Source organism: Micropterus dolomieu, linkage group LG07 (genome assembly GCF_021292245.1).
Source record: "Micropterus dolomieu isolate WLL.071019.BEF.003 ecotype Adirondacks linkage group LG07, ASM2129224v1, whole genome shotgun sequence".
Taxonomy (NCBI): domain Eukaryota; kingdom Metazoa; phylum Chordata; class Actinopteri; order Centrarchiformes; family Centrarchidae; genus Micropterus; species Micropterus dolomieu.
The window spans coordinates 23,070,397-23,091,474 of record NC_060156.1 but is presented as its reverse complement, the minus strand read 5'-3'; the positions used below and the strand labels follow the sequence as shown (position 1 = coordinate 23,091,474).

Below are 21,078 nucleotides of genomic sequence, written 5' to 3'. Positions count from 1 at the left end.
CACAACAAGAGAGTGCTGGTAGGAAGAGGGGTGAAGAAGAGGACAAGAAGGGAATTAGAGAGAGTAAGAGGGTAACGATCGGAACAAGGCAGAGAAACCGTAAGGAGGTGAGGAAAAGTGGACAAGAGGGTGAGAAAAAAGGCAAGAGTTACTGCCGGTGAAAGCTGTGGCAGATGAAGAGCTGACTAGGGAGAAAGAGAAGAAAGGGAGGACAAGAAAACAAAAGAGGGGAGGGTGAGAAGAAATAAAGATTGACGGCGTTAATGGGAGGGATAGTAAGCTAACAAGTTTCTGCTGCCAGCAAGAGACACACACACGCACACGCACACACACACACACACACACACACACACACACACACACACACACACACACACCAAAATACCCATTTAGAGGGAGCTTAGTGACAGGAGCTGGTGTTTTTTGAGTGTGGCGCTCCTCCTCCTCCTCCTCCTCCTCGTCTTCATGCTGTTGTTGGCCTTAACTGGCGACGGGTCACTGGGGCGACACTACATCGCCATGTTCGAGGCCACGCAGAACGTCACGCTCAAGCCTACGGAGACCTGGAGGGAAGCGCTGCTGGACACCCGTGTCATGGACCTCTTCTTCACAGTGAGTATCCTGTCCATCATTGATGTGTTTATCCTTTTCAGAGTATATGCAGGTTACGTAAAGATTTTTAAAAAAGGGATTTAATGTCTCCAGTTTTGTAGTTGGGCTTTCTTGTTGCACATTTATTTCAAGTGTGATTTTTGTCCAGGTCACATCGGTTTTACATTTGTTTTGCTGAAGAAATCGGTCTTCCATTTCCTTTTCAACTGCATTATGAAAAAGGAAACCTGCAGATGCATTGCTCTCAGATGTACTTTGTTTCACTTCACCACATCTGTCTGTCTATATGTCCTGTTTTCCATCCATCCATATCTTTCTATCAGGGAGGTCGCTGTTCAGGTTATTCATCCAAAGTGAAGGCTCTTCTGTCTCACACATTTCCATCAGAGCTTCCTTGTGTCCTGCTTTACCCTTTCTTCTTGTTCATTTTTTCCCTCTGACCTCTACATGGTGGTTTATTTATAATAAACAAAGAGAGACAGTTTGCCTTTTCATGTTGGGCAAAGAAATTTCTCTTGACCTCGTCTTTTTTGGCACATTTTAAGTTTTTACTAGTGTCGTGGGTGTTTTGGACGCACCATTAAGTAGATTTATGGGTGCTTTGCAGTGGGGTTGTGTTATTGTGTTACTGTCCAAAGGACCGCCCGGTGAAGTAAATGTGTATTTTTGTGCAGTGACTTGTGTGTTTAAAGAGGTGGCCCACGCTGGCTAAGCAAACGGTGTGGAAGGGAAGTGTGGAACAAACCGGTCAGCTCCTCTTTCATTCAGCATCCATCCAAGCCTTCTGGCTGCCCATCGCCAGATACTGCTCCATTATCCAGCCTGTCTGCTGCCTACTGCCATATACTGCTCTGCTTCTTTACCTTCCACTACCTGTTTCACGTCCCCAACCACATACACAACCTCTGTGAAAGGCCACTCTGCAGTTACACCTTGTTACTGATTCACTACTCTAACTATACCAACTGCATGCACATTGCCAAATACTGGTCTATTCACTTCGCTCTTTGGGCCCTGATGTGCACTAAAAGTAGGATAGCATGGGCATCGTTGACTAGTTGGATGATTCAGCATGTTGAGAGCATGTTTAGACTGACTGTTCAGCTTAGTGAATCTGTGATTTGTGCAGTTTGTTCTTCCACAAGCTCAACGTAAATCACGCTCTCACTGTATGATTAAAGAATGTCATGAAAATATTATTGCTGCCTCAGATGCAGGTGCTGAACATGTCAGTGGTCAATGCACTGTTGGCCATAGTCTTTGAGGTGTGTTCAAATACAACTAGTATCAGAACATAAGGGACAACAGATCAGTTTGTATTTTCTGGAACTGTCTGGAGAGTCTGGGCTTTTGCTTGCCACCAAATGTTGCTCCACTGGTGCTAGATATTTTCTGCTTCTTTTATAGCACCATTTTTACCTTTTGTAAGGCCTAACATGGCATATATTTTGGGTCTTTGGTGTTGTGGTAAAATAACTTTACATGTACTTTGATGTAAAAAGAAGCGGTTTGCAGAATAGTGATAAACACTCACAGTATTTAACTCCAAGTAGTGTCACTACCTGGCTGATTTCTTGTTCAGTTACAGAAGCAGAAACTTATTGACTGAATTTGCGTTTATCCGACATTGGACAATGTTATCAGAAAGTAGTGGTTAGTTATGGGGTTTAGGTCTTTGTGATAATTCTATTTAGTGCTTATATTCTTAAACAGATGCTCAAGGGAAGCTCTGGTTTTCCTTGCTGCTGTTGCTTTTATAAAAGGCTGTATATTTTACCCCCCGGTTCCCCAAAGAAAAATAACTAGTGGTGTTTCTGTGTGGAAAAGGACCTCATCACTTTTATATGCATCTTTTGTTCAGCTTTAGGTGATAAAAATATCTTCTAAATCCCTAAGTGTATATTTCTGTTATGCAGCTGGTTTAAAGTGAAAATAAACAAAGCTAAACAGTTTAGAACAGTGAAATAGTAGTTGTGTTTTGTTGTTCAATCTGCAGATGCTTATTTATAGTTTTTCATTGCTGTGCCTGAAAATTGACAGTCCTTTTTTTATTTTTTTTTTTAGGCAGCTGAAAAACTTTGATTGTTGTGACTTAAATCTCAAAGCAATCACAAATGACTGTAATTGGCTCTAAACTGTACGACTGTAATCAGAGGTTTGCCCTACAAAGCACACGGGCACTAATCAAGGATTTGATTGGCCAGTCCCAGCAGTTTCACATGAATAAAAATGTCTGTCATTTTTCAGTCAGTTCTCTTTGCTGCTGGAATCTGCAGGATGTGTTTTGTGTTGGTTTCAGTTTCCAGGCCTCCAGTCTCCTCTCTAGCTCTGGTATTTCTAGTAGCTCAACTGTTTGTTATTGTAAGGCTACTGTGGCACTGTCAGCTGTCTGTGTGTGTGTGTGTGTTACAGCATTCTCCGGGTTGTGTTGTGTGCATTTTTGTATGCGTTGATGCATATCTGTCTCTACTGGATTGTGCAAATTTGACTTTGTGTAGTGTATGTTTGTGTGTTGTGTTTCCATATAGTGTGTGTGGGTGTATGTATGTGTTTATTCAATTGAATGGGGTCCTCTGCTGTCTCAGCTGCTGTGTCTCCTCAGCTTTGAGGGGTAACAGGCCGGTGTGTGTGTGTGTGTGTGTGTGTGTGTGTGTGTGTGTGTGTGTGTGTGTGTGTGTGTGTCGAGAGTTGGTACTTAGAGACACGTGCCATCAGGGTCACAGTCCACAGCAGACCGGTGGCAGGATTAGAGCCTGGCCCCAGGATTAGGGGCCCCTGTTAACAACCACAGTAACCGACCCATCACACACACACACTCGTCACCCTGTTGAGGGGCTCTGGGGAATCTCCGTCCCTCTGTGGGTAGGTGTCTGTCAGTCTCCCATTAAATGGCTCCAGGGCTCCCTTACTGATCAGTGCTGTGAGTTAACAGCAGGCTGTCAGTGTCTGCAGTCAGAGAATTGTTTTTTTTACTCCTAGTAAAAGACAATTCAGAATCATTACAGTTTGCTTTTATTTTTGTAGCTTTACCCATTAATTCTATTGGTAATATATTAAATGCTGAGCAACATCACAAAAACGAAGTCAGATCATCTGACAGCTTGTGTTTCTTGTCCTGCTGCACCTTAATGTCAATGTTTTTGTGAAGATTATTACATTTTTTGGTCCATTTGGTCCCATCCAGAATGACAGGAAATGAGGGCGAGAGATGGTGAATGACAAATGGCAAAAAAAGTGTGGTTCAAGATCTGCCCATTAAATCCCAAGCCCACTAGGGCGCCTTTGCTGTAGCAACATTTCCATTTTCCCAGATAGCAGCAATTAAGATGGTAAGTGCAATATCATAGCTGATAGAAAAGATAAGAAGATAGAAAAGGCCAAAACTAAGTTGTAATAAACTTGAGTTTGCCTGTAATAGCAGGATAACAAATAAAAATTAATTTAACAGTACCCTAATAGAACCAATAGCCAGAGGTCCTGTAAACCATCAAGATTTTTTAAATATCAGATATGATTGATGTCAGAACGATAGCTCAGGTCAAGTTCACTGATAATAATTGTGCTGGAGCAAGATCATTATTGATGGCCATTGGTCCTAACCGGGCCTGAGGTCAGGATCTCAATTTACAGGACAAGCACATATTTTGGAAATTCGGTCAATAATTATGCAGTGTGTAGCAGCCATTCAAAGAGTCAATTATGGCCTCCAATGTAACAGAAAGCAAAGAGAAAGTGAAACAAGAGCTGCAGGAATAGAAGGGGCTATAAATATAGAATAAAGGGGGAGACAAAGAAAAGAGATAGAGACGAGGAGGCAGTTTGCAGGAGGAGGGTTGGGGATAAATGGGCCATGGTAGATTGAAAATGAAAATGACCCTGGTGATTGTTGGCCCCCTTCAGAATAAACCCAAACTCCAATGATGTTGATTTAACACCCTGTGAACATAGGACACATATCCATTCCCAAAAAACAGAAGAAAAGGAACGTGCGCAAAAAAAGCACACTCAAGCTAAGGCATCTGTAATTTTGGCCTAAGCAGTATGTTTTATTTTTTCTGTTTGTGTTTCTCTGGGTTTTTAGTTTCTGTTTGGCCCTGAGTGGTTAGAGAGCGGCATCAAATGGTGATTGAGTACCCACACACAAACACACAATCATACACGCCTCCAAGACGTTTGGATGCATCTGGTTAATTTCATCGCATACACACTACAGTAACACTGCTAACACACATGGACATACATACCCCAGCGTTTATCACACACTTTGTACATAACTGTAATACACATCCACCCACTCACCTATAAGTATAAACGTCCTTACATACACACTCACACAAATCATTTTTAAACAGAAGCATCTTCAAATTTACATAAATAAACGCTACAGCACACACGCACACTTTTGTACCTCAATACTTGTGAGGACCCTCACAGACCTTAATACATTCCCTAACCTTAACCATCACAACTACATGCCTAAAGTTGAATTTATAGTTTTATGTTAACGGAATACACTGCAGTTAACAATACAGAGCTTATGCATGTAGCCTCTTCAAAACTGCATCGACAAGTTCAGGCTATGGCAACTACAGTGATACCACATGGAGACCAAAACAACTGCGATTCAAGCTGATGAATGGCTCAGTTAACTGCTTATTTTCAGTAACTCACATCTAGAAAGAAATCTCTACTGTAAACCTTCTGCTCTAAATTACAGTGAATGAATGTTAATACGCCGACTGCACGCCATTTAGTTTCACAATCAGTAATCACCCGTATCACAAAGAACATAAACAGTTATTGTAGGGAATACAATTAAAGCATGATATAAAATTATTATTATGGCTCAGACGTGGATTTGTACAAGAGGGCCCCTTTATGGTCTGCATAGGGTAAACTGATGAGCTAAACTGTTTATGCATGCTTTAAGACTGTCTGATCCACCAGTGCAAGATGCACAAACTGCATCTTTGACAGTATGTTGCAAGTGACAGAGAGGGAGGTGGATAAACTTTTTTATTAGGACTGGGCAAGTTAATGCGTTATTATTCCGTTGCTTACTGACTCTGAATAAACATAGGCTACAGGCAAACCATGGGTCACAGGAGGGGCGGGATGTTGATCAGCCTGCAAATCACCCATCCAAACAAGCAGCAGAAGGAGGCTTCGGCAGACTACGTTAGATGCAGCGTGTGGGAGAAGTAGATAAACAATAGCAAGACAAGTGATCAAATGCCACAGCGAAGTGGATAGCTACACATTGCATGCTGATTACTACTGAGGAAGATTTCTGTCTTAGGAACGTTATTAAAATCGCAGCGTAGTCGCTTGGCCCCACAGGTTCTCGCAGGTGAACAGAAAGGGAGACGAGTGCTCTGCAAGTAAACGGCAGGCGCTCTATGGAGAGTAACCATGGCTACGGCTTCTGTGTGTTACACAGCTGTAGCCTATTTAACTTAATTTTAAATTAAAGGCTACATAACTTTACCTGATAGGCCTAAATCTAGTTTTGCGGGGATGCTCTGCCATGCAAATTCCTGCCTTTATGTCCTATTACAGTAAACAGTAATAGATTCTGGAAACTCACAAACAGCGAGGATCGGCCTCTCTTCCAATGATTAGTGCTGCGCGTTGCGTACAGAAAGATCAAGACAATTTAACTTCGGCAGCGGGCATGTGCGTGAGGCGAACTCAACCGCGATAGTTTAATGGGAAAGCGCCTGCTTGTTGCTACGCCTTGTGCTCGAGCACTTCACCTCACTCTAACAGGGATACTTGCTACTGAACATAGACGGTTATGCTGCTCCCTGATAAAAGAAAAATGTTTCTGCTGATACCCAATATATGTTAACCTGTTGCTCAGTCTTTTTATGATGTTATGATCGTGGCTCTGGACTATGATGGTAACTTTTTTTAACAAGCTAGATAAAAGGTAATGCAGTGGCAAATAGCTTTGGTTTTATATTTGATTGCTTTTACTTTTGTGTATATAGCAGTGCATTTGAATTAAAAGTGCGCAAAACACTACTTTAGAGTTCATTATTCAATTTTGGCGAATAACTATGCGATTAATTGCAGAAAATCAGGCGATTAATTGCAATTTTTAATCATTGCCCAGCACTATTTTTTAGACCTGTCAAAGTTCAGAAAGCTACAGGCCCTGATGGGACTCCACCTCAAGTCTTGAAGGCCTGCTCAAGTCAAGCCATGTTGTATAGGGAAAATAAACATAATACATACGACTATGACAATAAACTTAAAACATATGTACGGCGGGATTCTTGTTAACCCAAACAACCAAGTCTGTGACATTTTGCAAGATCACTGTATTCGGCCATTGTAGGTTATGTTGCAAATAAAGGACTCACTTTCAATTTATGGCAGTATTAAAGCATTGTTGCATCAGTGTGATAAAATAGTTTCATTTTCAATATTTCAGTTACCAGATTAATCCATCCATTTTTAGATATTTATATCGATAAATAGTTTTTCAATTGAATTTTCCAGAAAATGTGCTACTGTATATTATGATATATCACACTTGTGTTATAAAATTTATACTTTTTAGTAGAAGCCTATCCCTAGTCCTCACAGAGATAGAAGTACAAGAGCACGCACAGTAAAGAATTTTGTGTTTACCCAGTAAACACAATCAGTGTGGAGTGCAGGGACTGATGAGGCTGCAGCAGAGGCTGATTCTCTTCTAAATTGGCCTGCAGGCTGACAGTAACCCAATCTGAGAGAGGGAGTGATGGTGGAAAAGAGCGAGCGAAAGACAATAAGTTGGAAGCACAGTGTTGATTTAAAAAAAAAAAAACAGAAAGATGAGCCTGTGAGCCCCCAGAGGAAACAGACACCAGGCTTTGTCTCCTATAAATATCATTGCTCATTCTCCCTCCCTTTCTTTCTCTCACTCCCCTCTTCCCTCTTTCCCTCTCCTCCTCTATAATTTTGCTCTCTCTCTCTCATCTCCTTCTTTATAGTCTTTTCTTCACCTTGTTGTCTACCTGCTTTTTTCTTTCCCTCTGCTTTCTCTCATTATATTTTGTTTCTCTATGCTTGGCTCTCTTCCTCATTACCTTTTTATTTTCTTCCCAATTATTTTCTTTCTGCTTAATGGGTTTGTGTATTGATACTTGTTTTGCACAGAACAAAACGTGTCTGCAATAAGGTTGACGTTGAATTTTATTGGATCTGAATCCGGTATCAGGTCTGCTTTTCAAATCCTTATTCTTTCGAATCCCTTATCGAGTGGATTTAGGTTAAACATTTCTAAGTAATTAAAGTTATACATACCTAAACTCAGCTTTTGTGGCTCAGACAGCATAAACACTGCAGTTTTCAGTTGTAGTTTAATTAATGTTCACACCCCTGGAAAAACTTTTAATGAGATGAGTAGCACAATATATGAAATGTTGATTAAATATGTATCTGACACATTTAAATAACAGGTGTGACTTTCATTCATCAGCACAGCATATTTTTCATGAGCTACTATATTATTAAAGTTAAACTGGGATATTGTAACTCCTGAAATTGGTGTGACACAATCAACTCCAATATAGCTAGATGTTTCACGAGAGGGGAAACACCAATCTGGGTTTGTTGCGTTGTCTGGGTATGCATTTGTTACTGTAACAATCTTTAGCATTTCAGACACCAATTTAAGGAGCGCACAGTAACGTTCTGGTACTCGGTATGAAGTTCAGTCTGCTGCCAAAGCAAATTTAATAAGCACCGAATTAGCAAGAACAGCAACTAATGCTTTGCTGATACCAGATCCATTTATTAATCAGTGTGCAATCTACTGTCATCTGATCCACATGCCCAAAATGTTACATATTGTTGTGTCTTGTTCTCTTTCCTTCTGTCCATCCCACTCCCCCCCACACACACACACACACGTTGTGGATCTCTAACTATAGTCAGACTCAAGGCGAATGACATTACTGGCATCGCATGGATCATTCACTGGTGCAGCTGCTTTTTCAGAGCTTGCACTGTTCAATCCTTTGGCCTTGCACTACCTCTCCTACCCCTCCTCTCTCTCTCGCTCTCTCGCTCTCTCTCTCTCTCGCGCTCACTCACCCGTCACCCCTTCCTCCTCCTCCCCCTCCTCTCGCTGAGCTCTTCCAGAGGATGACTTCACGCTCTGGAAGGGGGCAGCAGCAGCAGCAGCAACGAAGACTATGGTGGCTACGCTACGTTAGCATCTGAGATCTCTTCCCAGCAGCGTGGCTTACGACCAACCAGGCACCCCAGCTGGAGAGCAGAGAGAGAAGAAAAGGGAGGAGTGGGGAGAGGCAGAGGGAAAGAATTTTTTTTTAGGGGGGGGGGGAGGAAGTCAGAACGGGAAAGAGGATTTGAGAGGAGTAGGAAGAAGCAACAAGGAGAGGGAGGTTAAAAGTTTGATTGCTTCTGCAATAGGGCCATGCGCTGGCATAGAGTGTGGAGCCGGAGAAGAAGCACTCACTCCGGATTTAAGAGGATGACAGTTCAAGAGACGGCAGAAGAAGAAGAAAGAGGAAAAGAGCTCGGACTGGCTGAGATGAGAGCCACAGCTCACAGGAGGAAGGCAGCTGAGCTCCAGACGTCCACATAGTACAGTTAGTGGAAACATGTTGCTGAGAGGCTGTGATGACTCGCAGTGCCTTTACTGCTGCTACCTTGCTGTATGTGTGTGTGTGTCTGTGTGCACAACTGAAACCAACAATGCTTCTTCTCTTGTCGGGAGTGTGACACCTCTGCGCGGAAAAACACCCAAATCCCACAACTGAACAAAAGCTTAGAACTGAGATGAGACTGAGTCTAGCAGATCTTTTCCCTCAGGAGCCGGATCCTTCCACTCTGGGTGTGATTGAGGCTGTCTGTGGGCTCAGACGAGCTCAGTGATTGTTTGAGGCCGGGGTCACAGTGTCTGAAGACAGACGTGTTGAAAATCAATTTGCCATTTCGCTTCGCTTCAGCTTGCTGGGTAGTGGGTTACAGCAGTGAGTATCAATCCTGCCTTGTAGATTAAATTTTCTTTCACATGTTGTATTTATGAGATGTGACTCCGGTCCCTGTTTCTCCTTTCAGAGACATATAAACAGTAGGGATGCACCGAATGTTCGGTCACCGAAATGATTCGGCCGAAATAGCAAAAAAAAGTACTGTTAGTGTTCAGCCTAATAAGTCAAAAGAATTTTACCGAACAATTACGTTGACATGTTGGCCGTGTGGAAGCATTTTAAAGTGTCCGAGAAAGACGCAAAAATCACTGTTTGCAGACACTTTTCTGCTGAATTGTCAGCACATCCACTCCATCTGTGGCTGACTTCTCAGAAAAGGCAACAAACGGTCTGACCTGCTTTGAGTGTTTCTGTCACTCGTTTGTGAGAAGGCGATTAAGCTAGCCGCACCTAAATGTGGAGTGCACACGTATTCAAGCCACTGAAACAGACCAGTGCAAGCTGACAGGCAGGTTAGCGACTTTATCCTGTAATTTTCTCTCTTTACAAAGACAAGTGTTGCAGTATGAGAGTCCTACAAGAAGAGAGGCTATGAAGTCTTCATGTTACGCAATATAAGAACCACATACAACATTATTTATCAAACAGGGTCGGACTTGATGAATTTAGCGTGAGGATACACATGTGACAACGTCCGGTTTTCAAAATAAGGTGTCTATACAGGATGGAAATAAGATTAATTGGATTATATTCACAGAAAGTATAAAACATGTGAATGTACTTCGGTGTTTGGCAACTTTTTTCATCATATTCTGTTTCCGCTTCGGCCAACAATTTTCATTTCGGTGCATCCCTAATAAACAGGCTGGACACAAATCTCTGCTCATCTCAGGGTATCTGCGGGGAATGAAAAATCTTCTAAAGCACTGTGTTCAGTTCCCTCATAAAGGTCTTAGATGGTATTAAATTCCTGAATTTCATTTACGTAGGTCTTGAATGTTTTTCCTACCTGCCGTAGACTGTAACATTAGGTCAGATTTTCTAAGTGGTTGCGGGCTTTCAGGAGACGTTATACACCTATGACTGGTGCAATAGTGATTGTGCATGCAGGAGTTTCAATCAGACCTGTAGCAAACACTTGTCACTACTGCTAGTCGCAGTAAGCTCATTAACTTGTGTTGGGAATGTGTTAGTATTTGCTAAAACTTAAATTAACTTATACTATGTAATTGGTTAACACATTGCATAACAGTTTTCTGTCTTTTATCTGGGTCTAAGTTGGTGGCAGAACTGATGAATGATATTACCAGGAATTACTGTAATATACAATTGGAAATTACTGACAAAAATATGACTGGTTTTCCATCATTCTTAGACCTGCGTGGCAATTAAACTGTATTAAATGCATTTTATGTGGTAATAAAAAAGTCTTAAATTTAATTTAGTGACCACTGCAGAAATCTTATGATAAGGAAAATATTACTGGTGGTAACAACAGTAGATCAATAAGGTATGCCAACACTTAAAGGATGAAGGATAATTTCCATGATTTGCATGGTTGTTAATCCAGCATGTGCCATAATGGAAGATTTTTGTTCTCTGGTCAATTGAAAGGCACTTTGAGTTTAATTTGACTATCACAAGCGTGTGCATGTTGCCACAAAATAAAAGCTTTCTGTGAAATCATGTCAGAATCATGACTTTTGTGCTTCAACTTTTCAGGGAATTTCAATTTTTGGTTTAAAGTTTTTATTTAAGGTGCACCTACATTTTACAACTAATTTATGTAGATTAAGCTGTCCAAAGTTTAGACAAAAATGCATTCAGTAATTTGCATACACGTTTAAGTTAAAATATTTAACACTTAAAATTTGATTTTAAACACACAATTCAAGACACAAAATATAACTTATGTAAGAAAACACAACTAATTCAACTCTTTGAAAATGGTAAAGTCAGCACAGTTTAATATATACATACATTACAAATTGGCACAGATGAGCCAAGGAGAGGGGTTAAACTACCTCATTATCAAGTGCTGCTGAATAGGTTGCTGCTTTGTAGGTGACCTGACCTCCTGTGGAGCCATCATACATATTCTCTCACAGTACAAAACCATGTGAGGCAAAGCTGTCACCATTTTAAAAAGTGTTTTAATGATTTGTTGTAGTCGGGCAGGTGGTCATGAGTATCAGGGAGGATTTGTTCAAAGTGTACCTGCTGGTTCGTTGAGGACTGAGGGACATATAAATTCTACTCTTGATAAGATTCCTTTTGTCATACCTTGAAACTAAAGTATGCATTTCTTCACTCTCTTGCAGGTACATAGGAAGATTCGGGAGGACTCAGACATGGCCCAGGACTCTTTGCAGTGCCTGGCCCAACTGGCCTCCATGCACGGACCTGTCTTCCCTGATGAGAGCGCCCAGATCTCCTACCTGGCCCACCTAGTGGAGGGCCTGCTCAGCATGATCAACGGGTCAGTAGCTCAACAACTGTTGAATGGATTGCTATTAAATTTTTATTAATGATTTGGTCATTTCCAGACATTTACTCTAGTACCACCATGAATTTGACAGTTGTGGCTTTGAGTGAATTGACAAAACTTTTGAATTGGTTTGGTACAGATATTCATGTTCCCAATGGCATATGAATTTTAATAACTTTGGTGAACCCCTGATTTATCATCAAGCTCCATTAAAATTAGAACATTTTAGCATGCTAACATGTTATCAAGCTGGTAGAAAGGTGTTTAGCATGTTAGCACGCTGACATTAACATTTAGCTCAAAGCACCGCTATGACTGAGTCTGCTGCCAGCTTGGCTGTACACTCTTCGTCCTGTTATTTACCAAAGGAGATGCAGATTTTATAAAAATGAAATTTCCTTTTAGAGTTTAGTTGTATTTTATTCTGCCATTTGTTTTCTCCCTGGTGAATCGTCAGCATTGTCCTTTAATTTGAAGTGGGCAATATACTGACATTGTAAAGAGACTAGATATCCTGTGGCATTCTGGTTCTTGTAACATCGTGACATACAGTAGGTTAAATGTTGCTTTTGGTCTTTTTGTCGTTATTAGACTACTTTCACAAACTATTGTTTGGCATCCTTTTCATATTATGTACTCCATCTTGCAACAGTGATGGTGTTGCAGGTAAAGGTACGGTGTTTGCTACCCTTTCTAATTTAAATTTAAGGATTACACCAGTACAGTGTTTCTCTTAAGAGTATTTAACAGTGAAATGTGATGTTAGGTGCTGTGTAGTACTGACAGTAACATGAATGTCTACTTTATAGAATAGGTTTGAATTTGTTTTACATTTTTCCAAGTCTGTCTTAACACAATACTAAACAATTCTCATATAAGCCACATGCATTTACTGTGTAGTTACTGTTTGCTGTAATCATTCCTCCTCTCCATATTGGCTGTGAAGGGACCAAATCCACTATTCAAAAAGCAATCAAATTAAGGAACCAAAAGCTCACAGTGGGGACCTGCTTGATTTGAAATGTCAAATCAACCTCAATGAAGAATATTAAATTGGTTTTGAAGAAGCAGTTTTGTTCCTTTTGATACTAGCAGTTCTTTAACTATTTTCATCAATCACATTGATCTTTCTCGTACTTTCTTTTGACAATTTGGCAAGTCTTATGTTTGCTAATCTGCAAAACCTTCACGTGCTTTCCACTGCACTGACAGGTGAGGCTTTAGAAACAACAGATGGAACTAATTCAAACCTGCCTATTGAAATCTCCCCCTGGGGATGCAGGGGTTATTACACACCCACTGCACTATAATAAATTAACTTTGCCTTAGCGAAATTGATCTTTTGTGCATGGAATTATTGAAAAATGTACTGAAAAAAAGACATTCTGGGCATAAAAATCACATAAAGTCAAAGGACAAAACATAGACTACATTTATAAAGTAATAAAGAATCTTGTAGAGGTGTGGTGTGTAAGTTAATGCATGTAGAACAATCTTGAATCTTTAATACTGCTCAGATGTGGACAGATTGTATAATACAGGACTGCCTTTTGTACATTTAATCTAAATGTAATGTTTTTGTAAAACCTTAGCTGTCCATTTTAACTGCATTTGTTGTAGCTTTAAAAAAGCATGATCAGTAAGCACAGTTACTGTTATATTGCCTTGGCTACCGTCTCAGTAGCTGTTTATCTCCCTCCAGTATCTCAAGGATTTTTCATGTTTCATAAATTCAGAGACTGAACAAGTGATGGAGGCCAACGTCAGCAAGAGTGTGGCTCATACTGGGCCAATTCTGCTATATTAACTGGAAGTAATTGCTTGTTGAGTCTGTGTTTTTAATGGCCTCTAAATCTAGCATCTGCACACTGTATTGGAAACTGGCTAGTGAAGGAAGAGCTTGTCTTCCTGTTCATTAACAAATAGCGTTAACCAGGAACTTGTGTTTCCCAGATTCCTCCAAACCAAATCTGTGTGAAAGTGGATCAAATTATGCCTTTATTTTTCTTACAGTTTTTCTTTTTTTTTTTTTTTTTTTCTCAACCAGAGAGGAAAAAATCATCGCTAGCAACCACTCAAACACTGGTAAATACTGAGTTTGGGTGTGTTTTAGTCTATCAATCCTACAATCATCCTTTAATCTAATATAGAGCAGCCTCTCCCTTGTGATGAAACTGATGTGGCCTTTTACCCAGTTCTAGCTGGAAGCGCTGTTTTTATGAACCTCAGTACTGCTCAAAATGGTATAACGGTTACTACAATTTTAAAACTATATTTCTATTTAAAGAACCTGGCCTTTCTGGTGGGGTTAGAAGCCATCTGGTAACTGTGAATTCTTGATTTCTGCATATAGCAAGAGTCGGGCATCAACAACAAAATGTAATTTAAAAAATATTGGGTTGGAAGATATGACGATATATTGTATGCCTATGTCTTCTATACTTTTTATACTGTTTGTATTAGACCAATCTGTTTTTTCATCAATTTGATAAAGATTTTCTGTAGTAGCCAAAAACAGAAATCACACATTTTTCAATTGATCTTTCAGAGAGAGAGAGAGAGAGATTCAAATTACATATACGATGAAACTATATTGTACACTCTTGGTATTAGGATAAGCCAATTTGTTTATAAACTAAATATTGACCATAGTGTTTTTACAGAAGTAGTTTTATATAACTTCAAAATATAAATAAATAATTAAAATAAAAATGAAAACAAATATTACACATCAAAAAAAAGCAAATAGGAAACAAATTTTTTTTATAGCACATTTCTCGATCAGATGTCACAAAGTGCTTCATGATAAAAGACAACAGCAAGACATAAAATAGATCCAAAAGGCATACTGCAGTAATTTCCCAGAAAATTATATATCAAGTTATCACGTTAGCTACTGCCCTTGTTTTAGCATTGCTGCACCTTCATTACTCATAAAGCAACAGATGCATCAAAATGGCAATAGGTTTCCGCTAGAATAAATTGTGTGTGTGTTCCAGTGTTCAGCTCAATTTATTTTGTTGAAAATCCCTTTACTAAGCAGTACTGAACCTGGGTGTTCCTGAGCAAAGGAAATAAATGTTTTTCATTCCCCAAAGCTCAGCTCAAAGCCAATTTTCCTCAATACTTCACATTTTCTCAACCTTCCTACTATAAAGCTGTTGTGTCACATCCCGCAAAGGTGTTATTTTGGACTTGTGAGTCAAGAGCTTCCAATTAGAGGTAAAGAAGCATTTGTCTTGAGCCTTGTTCCAGCAGAAATAAAACACTCAAAAGGCTTGCTTCATGGAATCTTTACCTAAGTAACATACAAACTATATTTTTACCCTTCGGTTAAATAAAACCATGTGAAACCAACATTATATGCATGTTGTATATGTTAAACTCGAGGTGATTCATGACTGACATGGTTTTCCTTGGCATTGCATTTGAATTGGTGTGGCCAGGTGTGTGACGAGAGGGCCTCCTCAGTCCGTGATTCTTGTAACGCCTGCCTGTTGACAGAGGTCATGTGAAGAAATAGAACTTGTTATCTTAGGCTGAGAAATATTACGAGTTGTGTGTCAGCCTATTGTTTGTTCCTGTTTGTGGTGCAGTGAATCACAGTGTGTTTTAGCCTTTAGGAAGATGCATTAAGAGATTAGTGCTCTGTTTTTAGCAGAGGGTGAGGCTGCAGGTACCTACCTTTCCACTCTTCTGTTTTAAAAGTAGTCTCTTCTAGCTTAAAACTAGCAATTTTCTTTTCTCAATAAATCGTTTAAAATGTCCGTTGCAATTTCTTAAAGCCCAAAGTGACGTCTTCAAAGGTCTTGTTTTGTTTGATCAACAGTCCAAAATCTAGATCTATTCAGTTTGTTAGGATATAAAACAAAGAGAAATAGCAAATATGCACATTGGAGTAGCTTTACCAGATAATTAAGTTTTTGGTAGGAAAAATCATTACAAAAAGTATAACCGTTGATTGATTAATTGATAGTTGCAACTAAAGAAGGATCTTTGTGACTTGACATGAATGTCAACCGAAGACACTGCTGAGGAAAAGAAACATTGGGTGCATTGTACACGAGATTGTTTGGATCGTTGTGATTTTAACTTTTAATGGAACAATTTATATGTTCATTTTATTAAACTCAACCTTTTCTGGATGTGATCAGATTATCCTCCCATGCTTTGATCTGCTATTTTATCTGCCTGGTTTTGACTTTCAGGGCTGTTACCTACACAAGACTTTGCTGAAGTAGCTCTTGCAGCTCTTGTTGTGTTGCTGAATATCTTTATACAGATACAGCTCCTCTGCATCAAATATTAGCCGCAGTTATTTCAGGCACATCTCCGCTCTCATCTAGCTAACATCCAGGTTGGTTCAACCTTGGATTTTGATCTCTCATCTCTTTCTTTATTAGTACCTTTTTTCATTAATTCAGTTTGGGTTGATATTGGACCTGCAGAGTTGATTCAAATGTTTTAAATCAAACCTAGTTTGTCTTTTTATGATCAGTTAAGAAAATTTTTAATCGAATTATTTCAGACTCACACTGACCTTCATAAAGTTATTCTGGCTGTTTTTATTATATTCTGCACTCAATAAAAATGACTAAGTTGTCTGTAAAATGCAGCTATAATACCTTTAACAATATCTGAGAGAACACATTAACACTTTTTTATTATGCCTCCACCGGCTTACAGTTGCTAGAGTATAATTTAAGATTTTATTGTTCAGTCATGAAACATGAAATGGATTGGACCTATTTTGTCACTAGGGCCCCTAAAAGATGGAATGACACAACTTTTTAACTACTCTGCAACCTTTCTGTCCTTCTTAAATTGTCTCTGTAAACTGGCGTTCGGTGTATGCAGTATGTTGAATTCATTGTATCTGTTGAATTCATTTAAAGTAGGGCTTGTGTTCCTTTTGAAATGTTTAACCAAAACAATACATTTTTAAAACCTCACTGTGCTTTTTTGGGAAGTATGAACATGTTTTTCATTTAAAATTGGTAAATGTTGCCAAAACACAAGCAGCCATACATTTAGATTTTGCCTAATTGAAATTAAATAAAAACACATACAAACAAATTTGTACCAAAAAAGTGAGGTTTTATACCCAGCCCTACTTTCAATATTTTACTATTCATTGTATATATTTTTTTAATCACGTTGTGGGCATTGTCTTAGCACTTACTAACTGTTAATATAAGTGATAGACAAAAACAATAGGTTAGTGGAGGTTTGTAATAGAAATAGTGGTGTTCGTGTGAACTGTGTGTGTTAGACAGAGCGAGAGAGAGAGGGGGGGGGCAAAAAGTACAGAGTGTTTGTGGGTGTGTCTGTAGTCAAAGTGGTCCTGATCTGAATTAAGGGGCCACACTCACATGTATAAATAACTGAACAACACTTGAATGTGCACACGAGCTTGTTGTTGGACCATGTGATTCAGTGAGTAAGGGTCTCTCTCTCGCTCTTTGCTCTCTCTCTCTCCCACTCCCTCTCGTTTCCCTCCTCTCCTGCTCTGTCTGTAATCACCTATTCTTGGAGCTTTTTTCCAATTGCCTCATCGGAAAACCATGCGGCGAGGGACAGCCGATCTGCAATGATTGAACAGTTCTGCTCGCAATTTAACTCCATCTGATAGGGGTTAGCTAGGCCTCTCACACAATGTTCCTCTCTGACTGGGGCTGACTGGAGAGGTGCGTCAGTTCAAACACTAATTCAGGATTAAGACTTTTGCTATTTTTGTGCAGGAAAAGGCAACACAAAATATGCAGAAAGCTTCAAGGGTGGTGTTGGTTTTTCATGTAGAGGGGTTAAAAGAGCATTTCCCCTTGAGCATCAGTAGCATGTTATATTTAGACTTTCATCTTATTAACCGAGCAGAAAAGTTCTTGAGGCAGACGCTGTGACTGAACAGGTTTGTATATGCATCATATAAGAACTTAAGCCTGTTTGGCTTAGCTTCCAGTTGCAGTCATGAGAATAATTCAGCAGCCTGATGTTATCAGTCGATTTTTAGCAAAGGTCTTTTTTTCCCCTCAGTTCTGTATCTTTATTGGTAATAAAGTAAGCCTAGTCATTTTCGTTCAAGGATATTAAAATGACTGGGGGCCTTGAAGACGCAGGTTTGGGTTTTGGGGGGGGGTGTTAGTGTGAGTGTAAGATCTCGTTTAGGGCCCCAAAATATACAGAAAGTACCCTGATTTTTAGTTTAGCACAAATATATCAGTATCAGCATATAAGTCGGCCAGAAATAATAAACTGCAGTGCAGAAATGCCAAAGATGCATGTATGTTTGAGGTCATTTAGAAACTGTGGACAAAGTTAGTTCACCAGAGAGTACTGACAGGTTTACTTTTCGACTTTAAAATGTCCCGCTCAGTACTTATGTTGGTTACAATTCCAAAATTAGAAAAAAAATGTGTCCTTATGTATTTATTAGGGTTAGGGGTATATATACTGTATATATTGGATACATGTTTTTTTACTCAATTGTCAGTATCACTAAGTTCAGACTAGGCAGCAGAGTTGAGAATGAAATGAGACGTAGAGGACCGCGGTCCTACTATTTGTTGATGCATCTTTTTGGAGGAATTCAGAGAGCGTTTCAAATACAGAGGAATTGTTCAGAATGTGATTTCATAGAGAAATTAATGGAAGATAGGATTTTTATTAAGATGGCTAATCAAGCATCTCTAAGTTTGAATCTTCTTTCATCTTCGTTGGATGGATTGCCATCAGGTTTTTTTTTTGCAGACATTCATGGGCTCAAGAGGATGAAGCTGATTGTACATTTCACTGTAATGAGATTTGTCCTTATGGTGTAAGAATTCAGATTACAAGTTCAACAACTTATGAGTGAAATTTGATTTAAGCGTATCCAGACCTGTCACATCGTGCTTCATGGTATGATGTAATGATAAAAATGTCTTTTTAAAATAAGAAATTTAATTACAGCCAGTCTTCCTAACATCTTGTACTCTGCGTACTGTACTATGAGTGCAGAAATACCATAAAAATAACCTCAGATGCAGCTGTGGAAAACTGCTCAGGGGTCAAGTTGCCCATGAGTTTTGGTTAAGGATCAGTTTTCATGCCTGTTTCCAAACCTCAACAACCAGCGGGTAAACTGGAAAGTGACCCCAGTTTAGCCTCAGCCTCACCCTGGAGAGTGGAAACTGTCCCTCCTGAGGCCAAAGCACGGGGTTGGGTTTGAATTGAAAATGGAAAAGAAGCATTTTGGACTTTCTTAAACTTTTCAAGAGAAGGAAACTGATTTTTACTGCTGAATGTAATGCAGATGAATTCAGAAATTCACAAGACATGATTGCTGTTTTATTAAGAAACTACACAAGATGCAGTTTTCATTTGGCTCACCCTGATTCTCCCAACAGAAATATTCATTTTAATGATTTAAAAATAGTATTTGGCGCTATCTTTATTTATATCACAATCAGTAGTAGGTCAGATCTTATCCATAGGTCATATTTTATTATCTGCATTCCCAGGATTGAAATCGAGGACTCTGAGGCGATGGGCATCTCCAATATCATCTCCAATCTGATCACCATGTTTCCCCGGAGTATTTTAACAGCACTGCCCAGCGACCTCTTCACCTCCTTCATCAACTGCCTCACGCTGCTTACCTGCTCGTTTGGACGCAGTGCCGCCCTAGAGGAGGTGGTGAGTAATAACACTTTCATCTGCCTCTCAAAAATCATTGTATCAACCAACCATTCTTTCCTACTGATCATAAATAAAATTTGATTTTCTAAATCATTTGTTCCTGCCATTTTGGCCTGAGACTCCTAAAATAAAAGCAGTGTTGACTTTAGACTGTTGCCGGTGTCAGTAGTCTACAAGTTATGACCAGTTCATCCAAATAATGATTTTCTTTGTTCTGTTTACTACAAGGTTTTTACACTCCAGAAAGTCTTAGAGACGAGCGCTTCTGATCACAAACTGACTGTGAAAGAACCAAAAATTCCCACGTAATGTTGATTATATGTACTCACTTTGTACGACACTTTGAAGGTCTCAGGGCCGAATGGTCGGAAAGAAATTGACTACAAGTTATTAACATTGTGCACGATTTTTTAAAACTCTTTCTGTCATATTTTTTACAGTATTTAAAAAATTATCAAATAATTCAGAAGAAAAAATAATTATTTGGTAACCCCTCAGATTTATCTTGGAGATGGCTATTGTTGACTTGATGCTTATTACATAATATTGCATTAAGGTGATTAAAGTGTATCTGCTATATGTGGAATCCTTATTGCACGTCACATCTATGGCCAGAGAAAAACATATGTTTTTGGAGCGGCGAACCATCGCTCATCAATATCAAAATGATATTACAGTTATGAGATAGTTACATTTTGAATAGGTATGACCTGAACTTACATTCACTTATAAAACTTATAAAACATTTTTTTGGAGTCTAGTCTCTCTGGCCTGGTTTTGTCATCAACCCTTTTTATTTCAGTTCAGTGAAATTCTTTGAAAACCTCATCATTTTATTTTCATTTACTAACATCTTTGATGACACACATCACCCACTTGTCAACCAGATATGTGAATATTGTTATTGTGAAAATTTTTGTCTCAGCTAAAGTCCATTTGCTCTTTCTTTCCTCGCTCAGCTGGATAAAGACGATATGGTTTACATGGAGGCCTACGACAAGCTGCTGGAGTCGTGGCTGACGCTCGTCCAGGACGAGGAGCATTTTCCGCGCGGCTGCTTCGTCCAGCCGGCAGTCCAGGTCTTCAACTCATACATCCAGTGTCACTTGGCTGCTCCTGACGGCACCCGGAACCTGGTGAGAAAACTATGTTTCACCTCTCGTTATTAATAAACACAGTGTATTTTACTGAAGGAAGGAAAGTCCGTTTAAAAAAAGTTGAAAGCAGAAAAGTGTTTAATAACTCTGCTCATTTCAGCATATCTTATTATACAGGATCTGCATTCATTAGTTTTAGTGTACATGCAGAGCACATTTCTACATCAGTATGGACATAGCCACGCTCTATCCT

At 39.4% G+C, this 21,078-nt stretch overlaps 1 protein-coding gene across 1 annotated transcript in view; it reads left to right on the top strand.

Annotated features, from left to right (window-relative positions):
- The window catches only part of xpo4 (exportin 4), a 63,946-nt gene that overhangs the window by 23,485 nt on the left and 19,383 nt on the right, over nucleotides 1-21,078 (top strand). Inside the window, exons 8-10 of the mRNA XM_046053993.1 lie at nucleotides 11,885-12,042; nucleotides 19,551-19,725; nucleotides 20,688-20,864. Coding sequence (XP_045909949.1) covers nucleotides 11,885-12,042; nucleotides 19,551-19,725; nucleotides 20,688-20,864 — 510 coding nt within the window. The remainder of the gene's footprint in view (nucleotides 1-11,884; nucleotides 12,043-19,550; nucleotides 19,726-20,687; nucleotides 20,865-21,078) is intronic.